The sequence below is a fragment of the Montipora foliosa genome, chromosome 9, assembly GCF_036669935.1.
Source record: "Montipora foliosa isolate CH-2021 chromosome 9, ASM3666993v2, whole genome shotgun sequence".
Classification (NCBI taxonomy): domain Eukaryota; kingdom Metazoa; phylum Cnidaria; class Anthozoa; order Scleractinia; family Acroporidae; genus Montipora; species Montipora foliosa.
Window position 1 is genome coordinate 22,540,145 of NC_090877.1, and position 18,002 is coordinate 22,558,146.

The 18,002-nt window shown below is 39.7% G+C and overlaps 1 protein-coding gene across 2 annotated transcripts in view; it reads left to right on the top strand.

The window, feature by feature from the left end:
- Positions 1-15,903, top strand: part of LOC137969776 (adenylosuccinate lyase-like) — a 32,354-nt gene extending 16,451 nt beyond the window's left edge. The window contains exons 1-2 of one of the 2 annotated variants that reach the window (XM_068816134.1): positions 8,456-11,465; positions 14,912-15,903. In XM_068816134.1, the coding sequence (XP_068672235.1) occupies positions 10,256-11,465; positions 14,912-14,931 (1,230 nt within the window). In that variant the 5' untranslated portion in view covers positions 8,456-10,255 and the 3' untranslated portion in view covers positions 14,932-15,903. Of the gene's footprint in view, positions 1-8,455; positions 11,466-14,911 lie in introns of those variants that run through there. The other variant, XM_068816133.1, reaches the window with a different exon arrangement.
- Positions 15,904-18,002: the final 2,099 nt, after the last annotated feature.

Below are 18,002 nucleotides of genomic sequence, written 5' to 3' on the forward strand. Positions count from 1 at the left end.
CAACTGATTATTTATACCAAAAAATCTTCTGTATTGCGTCTTTCAAACATCAAACTGCTGCATTATTCGTCACTGCCAGAAAGCAAAAGAAATACGGGGTAAGACTTTAGGTGTAAATGTTTTTTAGTTATCGCGCACGCGCTACACGACAGTGGCACAACATGGTTTCAAACGAAGTGCTACTGCCGTGGTATAAGAGCGATGAATTGAGTTCGGCACGGCAGTGGCACGACGTCGTTTGAAACGGGTCTAATACTCTTTGTTTGCCCTCCAAAATTTTGCTTTTATTTTCTCTTGGGCCCAAGAGAAACTGGTGCATATTTTTAAAATTGCATATGTGTAGATGTTTTCCTTTTATTTTCGTGGCATGTCTGTAGAGTAGCTCAGTGTAGCTAAGTACATTTGACCATGTCCGTTCAATAAAGGTTATTATTACTATTATTATTATTATTATTATTATTATTATTATTATTATTATTATTATTATTATTATTATTGTATGAGAAACACAGCCTTCAGAAAAGGCTCAGACATTGCCACCCACGCGTGGTTGATCGTCATCCATTGATTTTAAAAACGCGCAAGTAATTGACTAGGGAAATTTCCTCATTGGAAAACCTTAGAATACTGGCACGTTGAGTGCTGTTACAAGTGAAGCAGATAATAATTCAAAACAATTACCCAGACAATTCTCGTTCCACTTTAAATTCCCTATGACTCTAATAACTATTTCTGCCCATCAGAGAAAGTCATAGTTCGTCATAGGCCGTTAACTCGCTCCCATCATGAGTTAATGAAACTGATGCACATTTATTTCTCTTTTTCTTCACGTATGATTTGTATGTGGTGAAATAAAAGTGAAATTAAATTTTTTCGCCTCTGAGTTTCTTCGCCGAGGACTTTTCTACATCTCAGTCTCATTCAGCGGGCTTGTCTTTTCTCGCAAACGTACCATGGTCAAATGGTTTTTCGATTCCTAATCTGGCGGTGCATGTGCGCGATTGCAATAAAAAATGAAAGAAATACAGTAAGACGAAGTCATACACAATATCCTTAGTTTTAGTTTATTCTGTTTGGTTCAGACGCCTTCGTGACAGTTATTTTGGCATTGAAATGGCTCACTTGGTACATTTCTTCAAAGACGAGCACGTGTACAGTAGTAGCATGCATCTAATTAATTCGAGTCAATTTTGGACATAAGTGATATTATTGTATGAGAAACACAGCCTTCAGAAAAAGCTGAGACATTGCCACCCACGCGTGGTTGATCATCATCCATTGATTTTAAAAACGCGCAAGTAATTGACTAGGGAAATTTTTTATTTTATTTTTTTATTTTATTTAAAATATTTATATACATGTTTGCCCCAAGAGCTAAATGAGCTCATCACGGGGGGCTTACACCAAAATTCTAATTACCACATAAAAAACAAAATTTGTCGTCTGGCGTTGTCGAAGGCGTCTGAACCAAACGGAAATTTCCTCATTGGAAAAACTTAGAATACTGGCACGTTGAGTGCTGTTACAAGTGAAGCAGATAATAATTCAAAACAATTACCCAGACAATTCTCGTTCCACTTTAAATTCCGTATGACTCTAATAACTATTTCTGCCCATGAGAGAAAGTCATAGTTCGTCATAGGCCGTTAACTCGCTCCCATCATGAGTTAATGAAACTGATGCACATTTATTTCTCTTTTTCTTCACGTGTGATTTGTATGTGTGAAATTAAATTTGATCAAATGATCAAAACGGCCTGGCATTTTTTTTTCGCCTCTGAGTTTCTTCGCCGAGGATTTTTCTACATCTCAGTCTTATTCAGCGGGCTTGTCTTATCTCGCAAACGTACCATTTTCAAGTGGTTTTTCGCTTCCTAATCTGGCGGTGCATGTGCGCGATTGCAATAAAAAACGAAAGAAATACAGTGAGACGAAGTCATACACAATATCCTTAGTTTTAGTTTATTCTGTTTGGTTCAGACGCCTTCGTGACAGTTATTTTGGCATTGAAATGGCTCACTTGGTACATTTCTTCAAAGACGAGCACATGTACAGTAGTAGCATGCATCTAATTAATTCCAGTCAATTTTGGACATAAGTGAAAAAGCTGGCGCTTACGATACGCTTTCAATGTTAAAACTAAGCCGTTCACCCTTAACATCATGGAACGTGCGCTAAACATTTTTTTCATAGCAAGTTAACCAAATTTTAGGTTGGTAAATTGTCCATATCAAACAGTCAACTGATTATGTATACCAAAAAATCTTCTGTATTGCGTCTTCCAAACATCAAACTGCTGCATTATTCGTCACTGCCAGAAAGCAAAAGAAATACGGGGTAAGACTTTAGGTGTAAATGTTTTTTAGTTATCACGCACGCGCTTACGAAATAGAAACGGTATAATATTTTCAAAATGTAAAACGGGCTAAGACGTCTGCGGGGATAGGGACGGTTTATTGCTCGAACAGGGAGAACACGGTCCCAGAAATTACTCCATGGAAACTACATGATATAAGTGCTGTCTTGTTACTGTCCATTGATACAACCAATTGGTGAATACTGCAGACCGATTATAGCACTCGAAATGGTCTTATTTTCTGTTGCAGTTTAACAATTTTGTCTTACTCTTCCAGCACAATTATTTTCATAAGTAATCATTTTTGCAAACTGAGTTTTTAAATTTGTATATTTGCAATGCACCTGGACAAGTACTTCTTATAACAAACTGAACAGCGTAATTTAAAAAGCCTAAAAACTGGCCGTAATATAAACAACCCTAGAAATCTAGGAATTCCCGTTACGCGTTTTGAAGGGGTTTTGGAAGTAGGTAATCTTTTCTTGACAAATCTTGGCAAACGCAAGGTAATAATTGCTAAACATCTCTTACCTTTCAGGCTTATTAGTCTCTCTCGTCGTGTTCTTGGGGAGACTTTTTGGATCCCCCGTCAGGTTCTTCTATAGCATCCTGTCTCATTGCTAAAACACACAGCACAACGATAGTTCCGCGTACTAGTGCACCAAACAATGCATGCACGAAAAATACCCTTGATGGAGACATCTCTTCTGGGTTGAGTACAGCTTGGTGTAAATTAGATTGAAACGCTTTTACAGACCAGATGCCCTTGTATGACTTGCCGCGGCTTGTTTTCGGCACAAACTTCAGTAAAGCTCGTTTCTTTGATTAGACGTGTTTACTTAATCTAGGCAAACGCAAGGCATAACAAGTACTGGTGAAAAAGGTTGGCATTTTTATAGGATATAGGGCACGGTCAGGTGTTTTGGAAGGAAAATGCACGTTTGCCCCAGGGCTTTATGATTGATTTCCGTTTTTCTGAACCACAAGGTTAGGAAGAAACGTGAATAAACCAGGTTTCAAGACTCGTAAGAAGAGCACCACTTGAGCAAAAACCCAGGGTTTTCTTTAAGGTTTTAAGTAGCCGGAGTTTTTTGCAAAGTAGACGGTTGTGGGTCCAGAGGACCCACACGATGGGCTTTAGCCCATCGCTTCTAGGGGGGTCCGGGGGCATGCTCCCCCAGAAAATTTTTGAAAACTGAATGCCAGAAAATGCATTTCCTGGCATTTTGGGCCATGAAACTCAAACATTAGAGGGATGAATCAAGCTGCAATTATACTATGAAAACCATGTTACTCAAAGAAAGACGAAGTGACATTTCAATAATACAACCCTATAAACAAAAAGTTGAGTGACATTTTTTGTATCTTTTTGGTGGTTTTGCTGGAGCTAACGAGCCTGGCAAATATTGCCACTTGACAACTTGTAAACATGGCACATACTTTGAAGGACTAGACCAGCAAAGGCTTCTGATTGGTTGTTAAATAAAGAAGCTGATTGGAGGATACTAATTGGCCAATGGCGTAAAGGATGTTTCGATCCTGTTTAGGTGTGAAGATGACACACATTCGTTCCATTGTGTAATTAGCGGGAACTTGGAACTTGGTTGTAGTAATTTCGAAAATTGAAAATCACTCGAGCGGTTTAAGAGTGATGTAGTTTTTTCCGAAGAGTTTAGGAGTTCCGTAAAGCAGTGAGAGTTGATCAAGAGTGACGTTGGATAAAGATCCGTTGTCATGTTGAAGCGTAGAGATGCCCTCGAGAGGACGAGCACTTACGCGGGCAAGTAGGATTTAACTCCGAGGAGTGTTACATTCAAGTGTTTAAATAAAGTCTACGAGTCCTCAGCCTCTACGTTCGCTGTAAATGATCAACTGAAAGGTTCGAAGTAAAAACGAAGGAGCGGTTTTTTGAATGATCAGGGGCTAGTTTTGTTCCTCAGTTGAGTTGTGGTAAGAGATGCATGAACGCAGGCTGAGCGTGTTGCTAGCAGAACATCATATGTAAATTTCCTTCTGGTTTGAGAACAAACCTTTTGAAAGTGTTTCTTTGTTTACAAGTTTTTTTATGATTGCGGCATGATTAAGTGAAGTTTTGCGCGGACTAAAACGTCCTTGAGTGATTTTTCCTTCCGGTAAGATACAATCGGTGGCTGTTAAAAGATATCGAAATCCAATATGGCGGACAGCAAATCATATTGTTCCTACTTTCCCGCCACCGCAGCAAGATTTTTTCAAAACGAAAGTCTCAAGCATAACGTTTTTAACCCTTTAAGCCCCGAGGGGTTCCCCATTGACGAGTAAAATCGTCTGGCGTTAGACAGAGTAAAATCTATAAGTGCCATTTGGCACTATCGGGGCTGAAAGGGTTAAACGGGGACATAGTTTTTTCACGCTGTTAGCTTAACCCTTTAAGCCCCGAGGGGTTCCCCATTGACGAGTAAAATCGTCTGGCGTTAGACAGAGTGAAATCTATAAGTGCCATTTGGCACTATCGGGGCTGAAAGGGTTAAACTGCTCTTGAGTCAGAAGTCTTTTATGTGTTTTCAGAAAAGATAGGCACTGCAAATTTTTATTTGTATTGAACCCAAGTAGTTTAGACCTCATAAACAACATCTCCTCTACATATCTTGACTCTTCAAACAATGAAAGTAGCCGGCGAAACCTGACAGAGAAGCCGGCGAACTTCGCCGGCTGCCGGCTCTTATATACAACCCTGTAAAAACCCATGTTTTCGATACCACCATTGGTCTGCTAGTCTGGTTGAGGTCTTCCGTAGTAAGGTCTTTCACGAGATGGACACGTCTTATGTTTAAGGACAATGATAATTGTCTTACTCTTCACAATAGACCTGTTGGGTGCTTAAAAGGTCACGGTTTGCTGCTTTGGTTTTGTCAATGATATCAGGCTACTGGGGAGTGAGTGTCAATTAAGCATGTATTTATATGGTGCGAAAGACTTGACCTGTGGCACAAAATCACGTTGTTTACATATGCGAACCTACTTTATAACCAAACACTTTAAACAAACGAATCCGACAATTGTGTTCTCGTCCATTACAGTTTCTGTGAAATCAAAATGTTCCGCGACATCGTGAGTGATAAGACGACAGGCCTGAGGCCATAACAACTATTTACCACTCTTGAAATTATTCAAGCGAGTAATCACTCCTTGGTGAGTGTTACACACTATCGTGCGTGGAACAGACAACGTGATAATGCACAACATGTATGTTGCGCACAGACAACAAAGCTCAATTGTTAATCGTTCGATTCTTCACACTCTTTCCGTTTTCATGTAGTGCTCCCAGTATTTCGACGACGACATTGGGCTCGAAGGCAAGCGCCGGCTCTGGCTCCGAGCATTGCGCGTTTCATCTCAACTGCTCCTTCCATATTTTGTCATTTTAGACACATATCTGAAATCAAGCCCACAGGTGCACGTCAACTGTCTCGACTTTTCCCTGAGTTGATCAAGTGTATTGCTATACTTATTGGAATTTTAGTCACATTTCTTGTATGTATGTCCTCGGTTTCGTTAATTATGGTACCGTTACCGCCGTTCGGGGAAATTATTGTGTCTTCTCAGCCACCATGGCAACTTAGTTGTCCTTTATTTACCCATTTTTCTTTCAAAATATTTGGTTTACAAAAGTCAGTCGTGGAATAAGCTTCATTTGTATCACGGCAGTTATGGAACGGCTCAGATGTGGGAAATCAATTAAAAGTTCACGCTCTTGAAAAACCATACTATTTCATTGTAGCTATTTTTCTTTTCACTATACGGCATGTGGTTTGCAACTATTCTCTAGAGACACAGATAACTTTGTTGCAATGTGCAATAGATCATATTCGTATTCTCAGTATTGGACTGGAACTAGCTTGCAAAGGAGGCTAATGTGCGGGGGAATATATTAAAAAGTCTTTGCATTTGAAAAGATTTCCCCGCATTAGACTCTATTGCAAGCTACAATCCTAGACAAAACTGTTGGGAAGGTTAGTACTTTTGAAGTCTTCATTGCTTCTCTCCCCTCCCCCCTCCTTCAATGTTGTGCAAAACTGAATGGTTTCAGTGGAAAATTGTTGACTTACCTTCCAACATTGAATAGGGGGGAGGGGGGCTATGTAAGAGAAAGTGAAACTATTTCTTTTGAGCTTTAACAGAAGCAGGTTGAAATACAGCTAGCTCTGGTGTGGTTCATTTACATAACCTTCCCAACTACTTTTGTCTACGATTGTAGTTCCAGTCCAATACTGAGAATACGAATGTGGTCTATCGCTGGTGGACGAACAAAAGGAGCTAATGAAAGATATTTCTTTCTCGTCCACGAACACTACGGCGATGACGTAACGTGAAAACCACTATAGTCGTTGAATATTAACTGAAGCTCCTACCGTTTACCGACTCTGTCTCTTCCTCACTTGAAGGATTATTCTTCATTGTCAATTTTGCTCCAATTGAAGTATTATCGTTTATTTTGGACACTGAAAGCTTGATGGGGATCATGCATGGGAGATGAACATATTCTTTTAAGTGCCGAACCCCAATGGCTGGACTTGCAGGACTGGAACCTGGGAGCGTTTGATTAATAACCCCTTCACTTAACCACTAGACTACCACATCGATAACTGCCAGAATATTATTTTTTTAATATGTCAATTTTTTCCCTTCCGAATGCCGCTGGAAACGTGTATTATCACCCGATAAGAAACAAGTTTAAACAGGATAAAATGTCGGTTACCAAACCTCAAGAGAAAGCTAACCATTTTAAAATCAAGCACTAGACTTAACCACTATTCAGCAATGATTTTTTATATACTAATTAGTGTTGGTAAATAATTGGTACAATTGACAGCTAGTTGATCTTTGGTGGTTAAGTGGATAAAAACAGTTCCTTCAAATTGGGTGCTCCGGGTGCAAATCCTGTCGAGAGACTGCTTTTACTTTTTTTTTCTTCTTTTTATCTGCTACCACAAGTCTTGGGACAGAGTAATCTAAATGGAGGATAATACTTCATTTGGAGCAAACTGACAATGAAGGATAATAATCCTTCATTTGAGGAAAAGATCGTGTTGCGTTTACTGGCGGAATGGTGCAAAATTCAAGAAATCAAGGTTGCTTCCAACATCAACAAACAACCTGCAGTTCAACATTTTCTCTCTGGGTCAACAGTAAAATTTGTCTAAATTCATTGGCTAATACAGTAACCAACACTTAACCAACATCAAAAGTAAGTCAACATCACCTCAAAACCAACATCAAACATCGATATCCACTTCAACAACAAAATTCGCGGTTCAACAATTTGGGAACGAGCGACTGGCTATGGTCGGGGAAGGTTGGAACCAGAAAATTCCGGCATGCTGGCAATAGAACAGGGGGCCTGGAGGAGCCACTGGGAAAAGTATTAAATGGAACTTAATCTTTATGTATTTGTAACAGTTAGTCTTAGATTTTGAGCAGTTGAAAGGGTCAAACTTCACTACAAACGTATCTTAAAAGTTTCGAAACTCTTCTATAAAAGTTTGAAAATGCTTCCTTATGTCAATTCGGGAAGATTTTGATCACGTGCTTGGCAACGAATTCTTGGCAGATTCCTGTTGGTTAGCGTAGCAGTTCATACATGCAAATCGCAAAAAAAAAAAAAAAAAATGTGTATAGGTATCTTTCAAATTCGTGACATGTTCTATGAACATGTCATGAATTAAGTTGTGTATTCAATGTTTAACAATATACACTTAATGTATGGTCCCGAGGGAAACAGTTAGTTTCGTTTTCCCGAGAGTCCTGATGTTTCCCAAGACGTAGTCGAGGGAAACATCAGGACTCGAGGGAAAACAAAACTAACTAGTTTCCCGAGGGACCAGACATTAAGTGCTTTGTTATACATTTAGACTTTTCCAGCAACAATCCAGCAAAACATCCGGAGCCGGCAACAATTGCGGAATTGTATCCTGGTCGGGATACATTTGAATTTTATCAGGGCCACGTGACAAAGAATCAACCAATCACAGTGCTCGTTTTGTTGAGCGAAAGTCGAGGTATATAACAAATCATGTTGTTGACTATTGAGGGTACATGCTCATTCTTTATTGACATTCGGGTAGCCTACAAATTCGGAGTACAAGCTGTGATATTATTTTGAACCCTGAATTGAATGTGAGTGCATGATCATGTGGAAGCATTTTCAAACCTTTATGGTAGAGTTTCAAGACTTAAAGAAAAACGTTTAAAGTAAAGTTTGACGCTTGCAAATCTAAGACTATCTGTTACAAATATAGAAAGAACAAGCCCCATTCAGTACTTTGGCTAGTGGCTCCTCCAGGCCGCCCTGAAGTTTTCGGTTCCAACCTTCCCGGACCAGAGTCGCGTTTCGCTGTTCGATGTTGGTTTTGAGGTGATTCGTTGTCGTTGATGTTGACTAACCTTTGTTGTTGGATTAGGCGTGTTTTAAGTGTTGGTTATGGTATTAGCCGTTGAATTTGGACGAATTTTATCGTTCACACAGAGAGAAAATGATGAACTGCAGGATGGTCGTTGTTGGAAGCAATTTTGATTTCTTGAATTTTGCACCATTCTGCCAACCATAGTTTACACGCAAACTCTTATTCTTCTAACCAGCTATGTAATAAATGATATAAAAACGTCCATTAATTCGCTTTGACGTCGGAGCTTTCTAATGACGGGGAAGTTGACCTTCGAGCCCAGATGCGTGGATGATGAATTCAGGACCTGAACGGGTGCCAGTTGCATTAAAAAATAACGAAACTTTCACAATTTTCGCACCTAGTGAGACTGTTTTAATTCCACGAATAGTTATTTTGAAGCCTTGCATACTCTGTTACTCCCATAGTCGTGATCAGTCAACTCGATCTAAAAAAAAAACTAGGAATCTGTCAAGTGGAAAAGTCAATAATATTGCTTCCGTGAATTCAGAACACTGTCACAACATTTCTCACAATAATATTTTTTTTTGAGGAGCAATTCCAGAGTCATCACAAAACTTAGTCTTGACCTTTGTTCTTGAGTCACTTTTTGTTAAGAGAAATAGAGGAAGGGGAATAAGATGCAGAGTTCGACATTTGATGGCTTTTATCTCTTGCAGCAAACACAGTTCATACATAACAATACAGCCGTGGCTGATGTAGCAAAACCACAATAACTTTTATACATGTAGGTCCGGTGCACAATTGAGCAAATCCATATTAAGTCACGCCCGTCCGCCCTGATGGTTCATTGATAGAATTCGAGTAGTCCAGAGAAAGACTTGTTTGTGACTGATGTTTTTACAGCCGGAGCGGAAGTTATTCCCAAAACAGAAAAGCAAATCCAAAATAAATCTGTTCTAAGTACATTTCAGTAACTGACACGCATGTGTGTATCTGCCAATCATTCAATGGCAGTAGGCTGAATTAGTTCAGCAATCAAATATACTTTAAATTGAGCAAGAAGCGGTCTCTTTCATGATAAAATGAATTTTCCCCAGAGAATACAATTCGCAAGAACACCACTCAACACATTTGGACGTTAATGCCCCCTTTGTGCTTTCCAGACGAAAGATATGTTAGGTATGTTTTCTGACAGCATAGGGGATGGAAATCGGGTCACCTTCTGAATTCCACAAAAGTGTTCGTTTACAAAACGCAGTATGATTCTTACAGGCTTGTCGCACTCGCTTTGGAAATTGTTGAATACGCCAACTAATAACAATTAGTTTTCGCTTACGCAGCTTATTGGTGTAAATAATCTGAGAGATTGATAGTCAAGGAAGCTACTTTTTGCAAGCATCTATCAAGTGTGACGATGTAAGCTGTGGATTTCTGTTTCACTTCCTTCGGCGAAGCTATGTGTGTCAGAAAACGAACTTTCCGTCGAAAGTAACCGTGTGTCATCCAGGACATAAATGGCTGGAGCTCCATTCTCGATCGAGGGATTGCTTTTTTATATCAGCGAGACGTTTACTGCTGGAGTTATTCAATCGTATCAAGGGCAAGGAGTTCTCGAGGGAGCTCCATTACTGCAACAACAAGATATTTTAGAGGATTTTAAGAAGTTTGGCGGTGAGAATGATTTGGTCTTTCAGGAATATGACCCTCCTGAAGGTGACAACAGCAAAATGGCTTGGAAGGAATCGCGACCGACAACATGGTGGCAGTCGCTCTGGAAAGCCATGAAGAACGCATTCTTCATTCAGATTGTTGGTGGTATAGCTCTGGGATCCATAGCTATTTTAATAATAGTTCTAGATTTTAATACAGTTGATGTTTGCTTCGATATGCAGTCCACAAACTGGACGGCCCTTCCTAGAGGTACCCAGGCGATCATAGTGACAGCTGCTACCTCTGAAGCATACGTTGTTCAGTTGTGGAGTTTCCTTGTTGTACTGTTCTTGTTTGGATGGCCCTTGATCAAAGAGCTCAATCTCTTGGTTCTTAATCTCCTCGCCGCTTTTTTGGATTCATGTTACCGGCTTTCCTTGCAAGTGTACGACATTTACAAGAGGTCTTGGATGTCATTTCCTCTTAACGGCCTTTTTGTTGTCATCTTAGTGATGAATAGCATACTCATCGGCAGAAAAATAGCACAACAAAGCCACAATGGAAGACGTAGAAGAATTAGGAAAACTCTTGAGGTTTCTGCAATGCTGGTGGCCCAGTTTGCTTTTGGAATCCCGATAACTTTCGTTTTGGTGTATCTGTTGATTCCTTTGTATGGCGGGGCTACAGAGACGTACAGAGCTATAATTGCTGGAGGGTTGCCTCTTGTCACGGCTGCACCCAAGGTGATCGTACGGCTCGCTGCACAAAGAATCGACTTTCTTCATCCCGGAGACGCGCATGTGCTGCTTGCTGTGCTGTACATTGCGTCCGCCATAGTTTTTCGCGTCATGCAAGCCGAGTTGTCGAATCTTGGTCTTTTTATACTCATTAGCTTCGCGCATGGAGCGATAGATCTGTTGGAAAGACTGACCATCGTTATTCGCGATTATTTGTGGTACCTTATTTACAAGAAGTTTAAACAATGTGATTTAGGGACCACACTGAATGCAGAGCGATTTCGCACACCACGGAGCATGCGTTTTGTTGCCGACATGAGTATTCAGATGATTTTGGGTGAGTCGACATCACTGATAGCAGCCGTTGGCTTCATTCAGCTTTACAATTTCATGTACAGTGACCACTCCTCTTCGAACATGCACTTCGTAACCCAGTTCTTTGTTCGTGTCTCAATTGCCTTGAGCATTGATTTCTTTTTTAATACGTTCTCCTTGTGGCTGCAGATGTCTTACTTAAATATAGCAATCGTGCAAGTCTGGAGAAAGAAATGGCGAAAGCACATGCTCATTGGCTTGATTGTTACAACTGTAACGTTGTGCTACTACACAACTCATTTGTTTGCTGTTGTAGAGGACAAAAACAGTCAAAAAACTAAGGGACAGGATTCCAGTTGCGCGGGACCTTTTGCTAAATTTCGTTTAATGCTGGAGTCAGATCGTTAGCTAACTATTTAGACGTGTGTTTTACCTATTTTGGTTGAGCACTGGTTTTCCGATGATGAGAGTTCATGGGGGCTGGACCGACTAACACTCAGGGACTTACAATCAGTGGCAAATGCCTTGGGGCACTCACCCTTTGAAGTTGGTTTTCTTACTGAGTTTGAGTAATTGCTCCCTTTCCCCAATAAGCTGTTGCCAATAGTGAACAGACTTTTCCTTTTCTGTTTCAACATTAATTGGGATTGAAATTGCCTTCTATTTTGAAGCTTTTATTGGAATTTTGACGGTTATGCTTAGTTTCTGACGCCTGAGAGGTTTTCAGGCCCATCCTGGCGTTAGCATCCCAACTACTTTTGCCATTAATTGTAGTTCACGTATGTCCAGAAGTGCGAGTAATTAGATTCAAGCCCAATCTTGATCTCCAACACGAAGTGTCCTTTTAAGTCGAAGCATTTGCTGCTTATTTCTAACAGTAAAATTAGGGTAAACGTTTGCGTTATTTTTAGTTGAGGGCCGGTATGCATCAATTTATCCTCACTTGAGGAGCAGCATTTGGGGGCGACACTTTGTGACGTTAGTTTTCTGTATTTCGAGGCACGAGTCATGTTGAAGTTGGGGAGAAGAGCAAGGGACACTTTGTTTCGCTTATTTGCAAAACGGCGTTCATCTAGTTTATGTATTTCTGGATATATCTGACTTTGCTATGGTATAGTTTACTCGTTTCATAGCACTAATTCTAGTTCAAAGAGGGTAGTAGACGAAGCACTTAGTTTTGGTGCTCTTAAGAACCCCCCACCTATTCACCCATGTTTCTCAAACGAAACAAAAGACAACGTTTGTATAGACATTTTGAAGACCATTCGTTCGGGACGTTGCCACCATATCTCCGCTTCGTGGTTTTAATATGACTGCCTGTTTTCACATAGAAGTGTTCTATGATTGCAAGGGGCATCTATCAGCTGAAATAGTCAGCATATATCACATCAGTTTCATGGCGGTTTACAATTCTCATAGAGATAGCCCACCAACACTGGGAGTCTCGCACCATTTTCCCCCCACCCCGCTTCCCCTTAGTTAAGGTGGAACGTGACTCACGAACTCACGACACTCTTTATGTCTCTTTATATGTAGTTATCTTTGAAGCGTTATGCGGAGATTTGGGCAAAAGCGCCATGTTAGGCCAAATCATTATATATGGAAATAAACAATAGCCGTGACGTCCAAACAGCTAACAATTTCAACAATGCTTTATGCTGTCAATACGTGGGCTATCATGAATTATTTGCCGATATTTGAGTGAATTTGCAGCTTGTGTTGTGTGGTAAAATGTTTTGCAAACCCCTTCAATAGTCAGAAATAGTTTGTGCTATTCTGGTTAGAGTAAATTTGAATGTAGCTTAAAAAGTTACCTTATCCGTGACAAAACTGTATCCATTTACCTGAGAACTGTTTGCATCTTATTAAAAGAAAAGAATGCTAATTACTGTTATTATTTCGTTTTTAGCAAATTGGTTGCATATTAGAGGACTCTTGCGATACCTCTGTATCACCCAAGACACAAGACAGGGTCTTTCAATTGTAACTTTTTAAGCTACATTCAAATTTCGTCTGACCAGAGTAGCGTCAAACCATGTGTGATTGTCAACCTGGTTGCAATGTGAACAGCGCCTTCCCTTCAATGGTGTTGCAAAGCACTATTGATGATATCCATGGAGAAAATGCATTATATAAGTGCAAAATCGAGTCAGTTTGTAATTAGTCTTCCAGTTTTTTAGTTATGTTCATTTTAAATTAGTTTAATTTGATATATAGAAGATGTTACATGGCTGCGCGGGATACGAATTTTATCTTTGTGCTGATAGTAAGAGATACTATCTTCACCGCGCGCGTTGAAGATATTTGTTTTTTAGTAAAGAGAAAAATCCAAGTATTTCATCAGTATTGATCTATATAATGAAAGTTTTTACGTCAAGTACAGAAATGACATTTGACTTCGCTTGACGTTCACGTTCCCCTTAAAGTGCTATAACGATGAAAAAAAAACATTTCTCGTGTTTCTTCACGTTTAGAAAGTACTTGCGTTAAATGCTCAACAGGCGAAATTTTTTGCCGTAACTTCAAGAGGAAGACTGTTTATTTTAACTCCACTTTTTTCCATTTAACGGTTCGCCATTACTTGGTGCGGTTGCGATCGGTAAACTCTCAGCTATCTGGATCGAGGAGAAACTGACGTCATTTATTCACTAGCTTGAAAATGCAATGTGTGAATGTGGCTTTATTAGTATGCAGAACATGTCTGACAATCTAAAATTCAAAACCTTGCGTTCTGCTTATTAATTAACCCGCATACACCCGCTTCATTTTTAAGCTAGTGAGTAAATGACGTCAGTTTCTGCTCGATCCACATCGCTGGAAGCTCAGTTATCGGTCAGAACCGCACCAAGTAATGACGGACCGTTTAATGAAAAAAGTGGAGTTGAAATCACCCTGCAAGCAGAGCCTTTCTTTTGCTTGCTCGATTTTGGCGTTCTCGAGAAAGGCTCTGCATGAATCGAGTAAGATCTTTATTGAATATGCGCTGCATGTTGCCAGGATACAGTCTCGAACCCAAGCCTAATATGCCAGATCTCGCCGCCATCTTGGTTTTTCATGGTACAGCGGGCTCAATTATAACCATCGGTTTTGTCACTAAACGGACGCTCGCACTGGAATAACCGGTTTGACGAGAGAAAACAAGATTGACTAGTCCAGAAGCTCGGGCTGCGGCGGCTTCAAAGAGTTGACGCGATTCGGGCAGAGCCTACTTTTCTCCTCCTCAGTGAAGAAAAAGACAAAAGGAGGCTCTGCTCGCAGGGTGAGTTGAAATAAACAGCCTTCCTCTTGAAATTACAACAAAATATTTCACCTGTTGAGCATTAAACGCAAGTACTCTCGAAGTGTTCAGAAAAACGAGACTGAGCGATTTTTGATCGCAGAAGCAACCAACAATTAAGACAACGTTTTTGATCTCAAGAATTGACGTAGTGTAGCGAACTAACACCATGTAATTTTTGGTCCTGTCAGGTATCCAGATTTATCAGTGAAGAAGTGCGACCAGCTCTGGAGTCATTTAAATTAGTTCTGGACAGCAAGTCTTCGATTGAGGTGTAGGACTAGCACAACTGGATCTCTCTTATAAAGGAAGGTTAGATTGCAGAGAAGGGATTGTCGATCGCACGAGTGATTGATCAAGGAAACCTCCAAGCTGATGACAAAGTAGCGTGAAATTCCGGAAATTCCGGCGAGGGAATACTTGTTTCTTCCTTGTTTTCTTTGTAGGTTGGGTGGGGGGGGGGGGAGGGGGGGAGGGATGTGCTCCTATTTTTGTTCCTCGTGCTCCGCAGTTTTCAATTTTGCGATAATTCTTACGGAATTTCTTTTTTTTTTGTTTTCACAAAGATCTTCATTTTTCAAACGATTGTGGCTACCGAAGGGTAAAATGGCGGCACCAACGAAAAACGAAAATGAGCTATCATAAATTCTTTGTTTTTTCTTAATCTCGACTTTATTTTTTAAGATTGCAAGAGTGAAGGTTTTCTTTAAAATTAACTCGTGACCTTGGAAACTGTATGGTCTGTTTGCCAATGAAGTATCGTTTTTTCAATTATCTTCAGGAAAGAAGGTCGACATCCTGGAAAAAGACTTAGTCGAAGCATAGTTCATATAGAGTGTTTTCACTCACGTGATCAGTAACCTTGTTTTTCCACCGAAACAAAAGAAAGCGTTTGCATGTTAAGAGCGGTCAATTCCCGGAGGATTTGTTGGGGGACACCAGTTTAATACTGCGTTTTGAATAAGTCAATCGAAACTTTTGATTGGCTGTCTTTTAGAAAAAGGGTGTGGTTTGTGCATGGGCAAGGCCAAAACAGAAAACAAAGAAACTTATCCAGTTTCATAACCATCTCCATATAGTAATCATGGCTAAAGCAACAAACCAGCTTCTCTTGGTTTATATCAAATATGTACTGAATACAAGTTTTCTTTCATGCAAGAAATAAATAATCCGAGAGCACTTATTTTTTTCGTTTGGAAGTTTGACATTGTCATAGCTGTAAACAGGTGAAAACCGCAGCAAAGTACTCTTTTTAGAGCTTCTGGTTATGTAATAAATGAACTATAAAAGAAGATTGAACAAATCAATAAGACATAATTTTTTCTGTGACTCTGAGTTTCACGCTTACGAGATCATCAGAAAGACTTTCTGTCTACAGCAGAGAACTTCAGTATTTTTTTCCAGTATCATCAATAAAATGTTAAGTTGATTGAGCTTTTTGTGGATTCGGTCGAAGCGTCAGTCTTGCGTATTTATTTTTAGGACACGCAATGATTTGTCACAACACCAAAGACAACGACCTTTGAACCGATAGTTTCGTTAAAAAAATAATAATAACATTTTCGTAGAGGTTTAGTAAACTGTAACCACTTGCATATTAAAATTTTAGCCTGCTTATCTGCTCAAAATACAATAAGCATGAGTGCCCGGTCGGGCGACCGGGTAATTTTTCTCACTCGCCCGAAGCCAAATGATAAGTCTCCTCAGGCGACCGGGCGCCGTTAGAGCACATCCCTGATTACAGAAAGACACCGATGTCGATAAATCAGGGGCACCCAACGAGAGTATAGTTCAAAACCACTTAAACATAGCATTGTTAAACGTATTTTGGTATTTAAACGGTAGATATAAGCATATTTTTATGCCCAAAAAATGTTTAATCTGTTCGGATTTCCTAGCTCAAAGTCTTGTGATCCGAAAATTATAGGGATCAAAACTTACCTTTTCGAAAATTTCAGCCAGAAAAAAGGCTCCCGAAAATTCTAGGTGACAATCCGTTTAAAATGGGCAATTATACCATTTTTTAGATGTTCGAAAATCCTATGACAGGCAGGCAAGCAATAAATTTACGACAAATGTTCCGAAAATTCTAGATCTCAAATCGTCTTCCGAACACATATTTTCGAAAATTGACGTTGGGTGCCCCTGATAAATATGTAGAGACCACCAAATTCTAAGAAGTCCACATTGATCTTTATCTCACATGCAAATTTAAACTCCTGTAAGTGTTAGCTGTTTGGAGATTACTGCCTGAGATGAAAGCTTCTTTAATGGTTTCAACTTAAGGCCCGTTTTAAACGTCGCATTTTACATGTGCCGAATCTAATGCAAATGAGAAAAATCTATTGTTTTTGCTCATTTGCATAATAGATTCGGCACGTGTAAAATGCGACGTTTAAAACGGGCCGTAATTGTTAAAAAAGAGTTCGTTTAAAAGTTTGGAAAGAGTAGAGTCTTCGTTCAATCATGGTACGTTCTCAGAAATAATAAATAATTGTTACATTGTTTTACTAACTTTTTCGGGGTCTCGTGGTGAACGTTCTTCGAAATGGTTTCTATTAATTGTCCTGGATTGAAATTGCAATACCTCTGTACTTCGATTTACAAACAAAAGTTGTTTATATATAGATTTTTGGCGCTGACTATCATTCTTGCGTTATGTAGGACTGGGAGACTGGAAGGTGTTTAGAAAGCAGAAAAAAAGAATATATATATAAGAAACACAAAAGCCTTCAAAAAAGGGCTCACACATTGCCACCCAGGTGTGGTTCATGCTTGACTAGGGACATTTCCGCGTAAGAACTGAATCATATTGGTATGCTGGCAATAACCCAGACAATACTCAATTATGCCATATCCTGAATAAACAATGTCCATCGAATTCAATGGACACAGTCATAGCTACTCGTTCCCATCAGTCAATGAGACTGATGCACATTTAATTCCTTTATTCTTTACGTGTGATTTGTGTGTGGCGAAATAAAAATGGATTCAATTTAATCAAATAATCAAAACGGCCTGTCGTTTTCGTCGCTACGTTTCTTTCTCTCCGACGATTTTCTACATCTCATCCAGCAGGCTTATCTTTTCTTGCTATCGTACCATGGTTCAAGTGGTTTTTCGGTTCCTAATCTGGCGGTACCTGTGCGCGTTTGCGATAAAATACGCCGAGACAAATTTAAGAACAGTATCCTTGGTTTTATTTTATTCTGTTTGATTCCAAACCCTTCGTGACAGTTATTTTGACATTCAAATGGCTCACTTAGTACAGTTCTTCAAAGA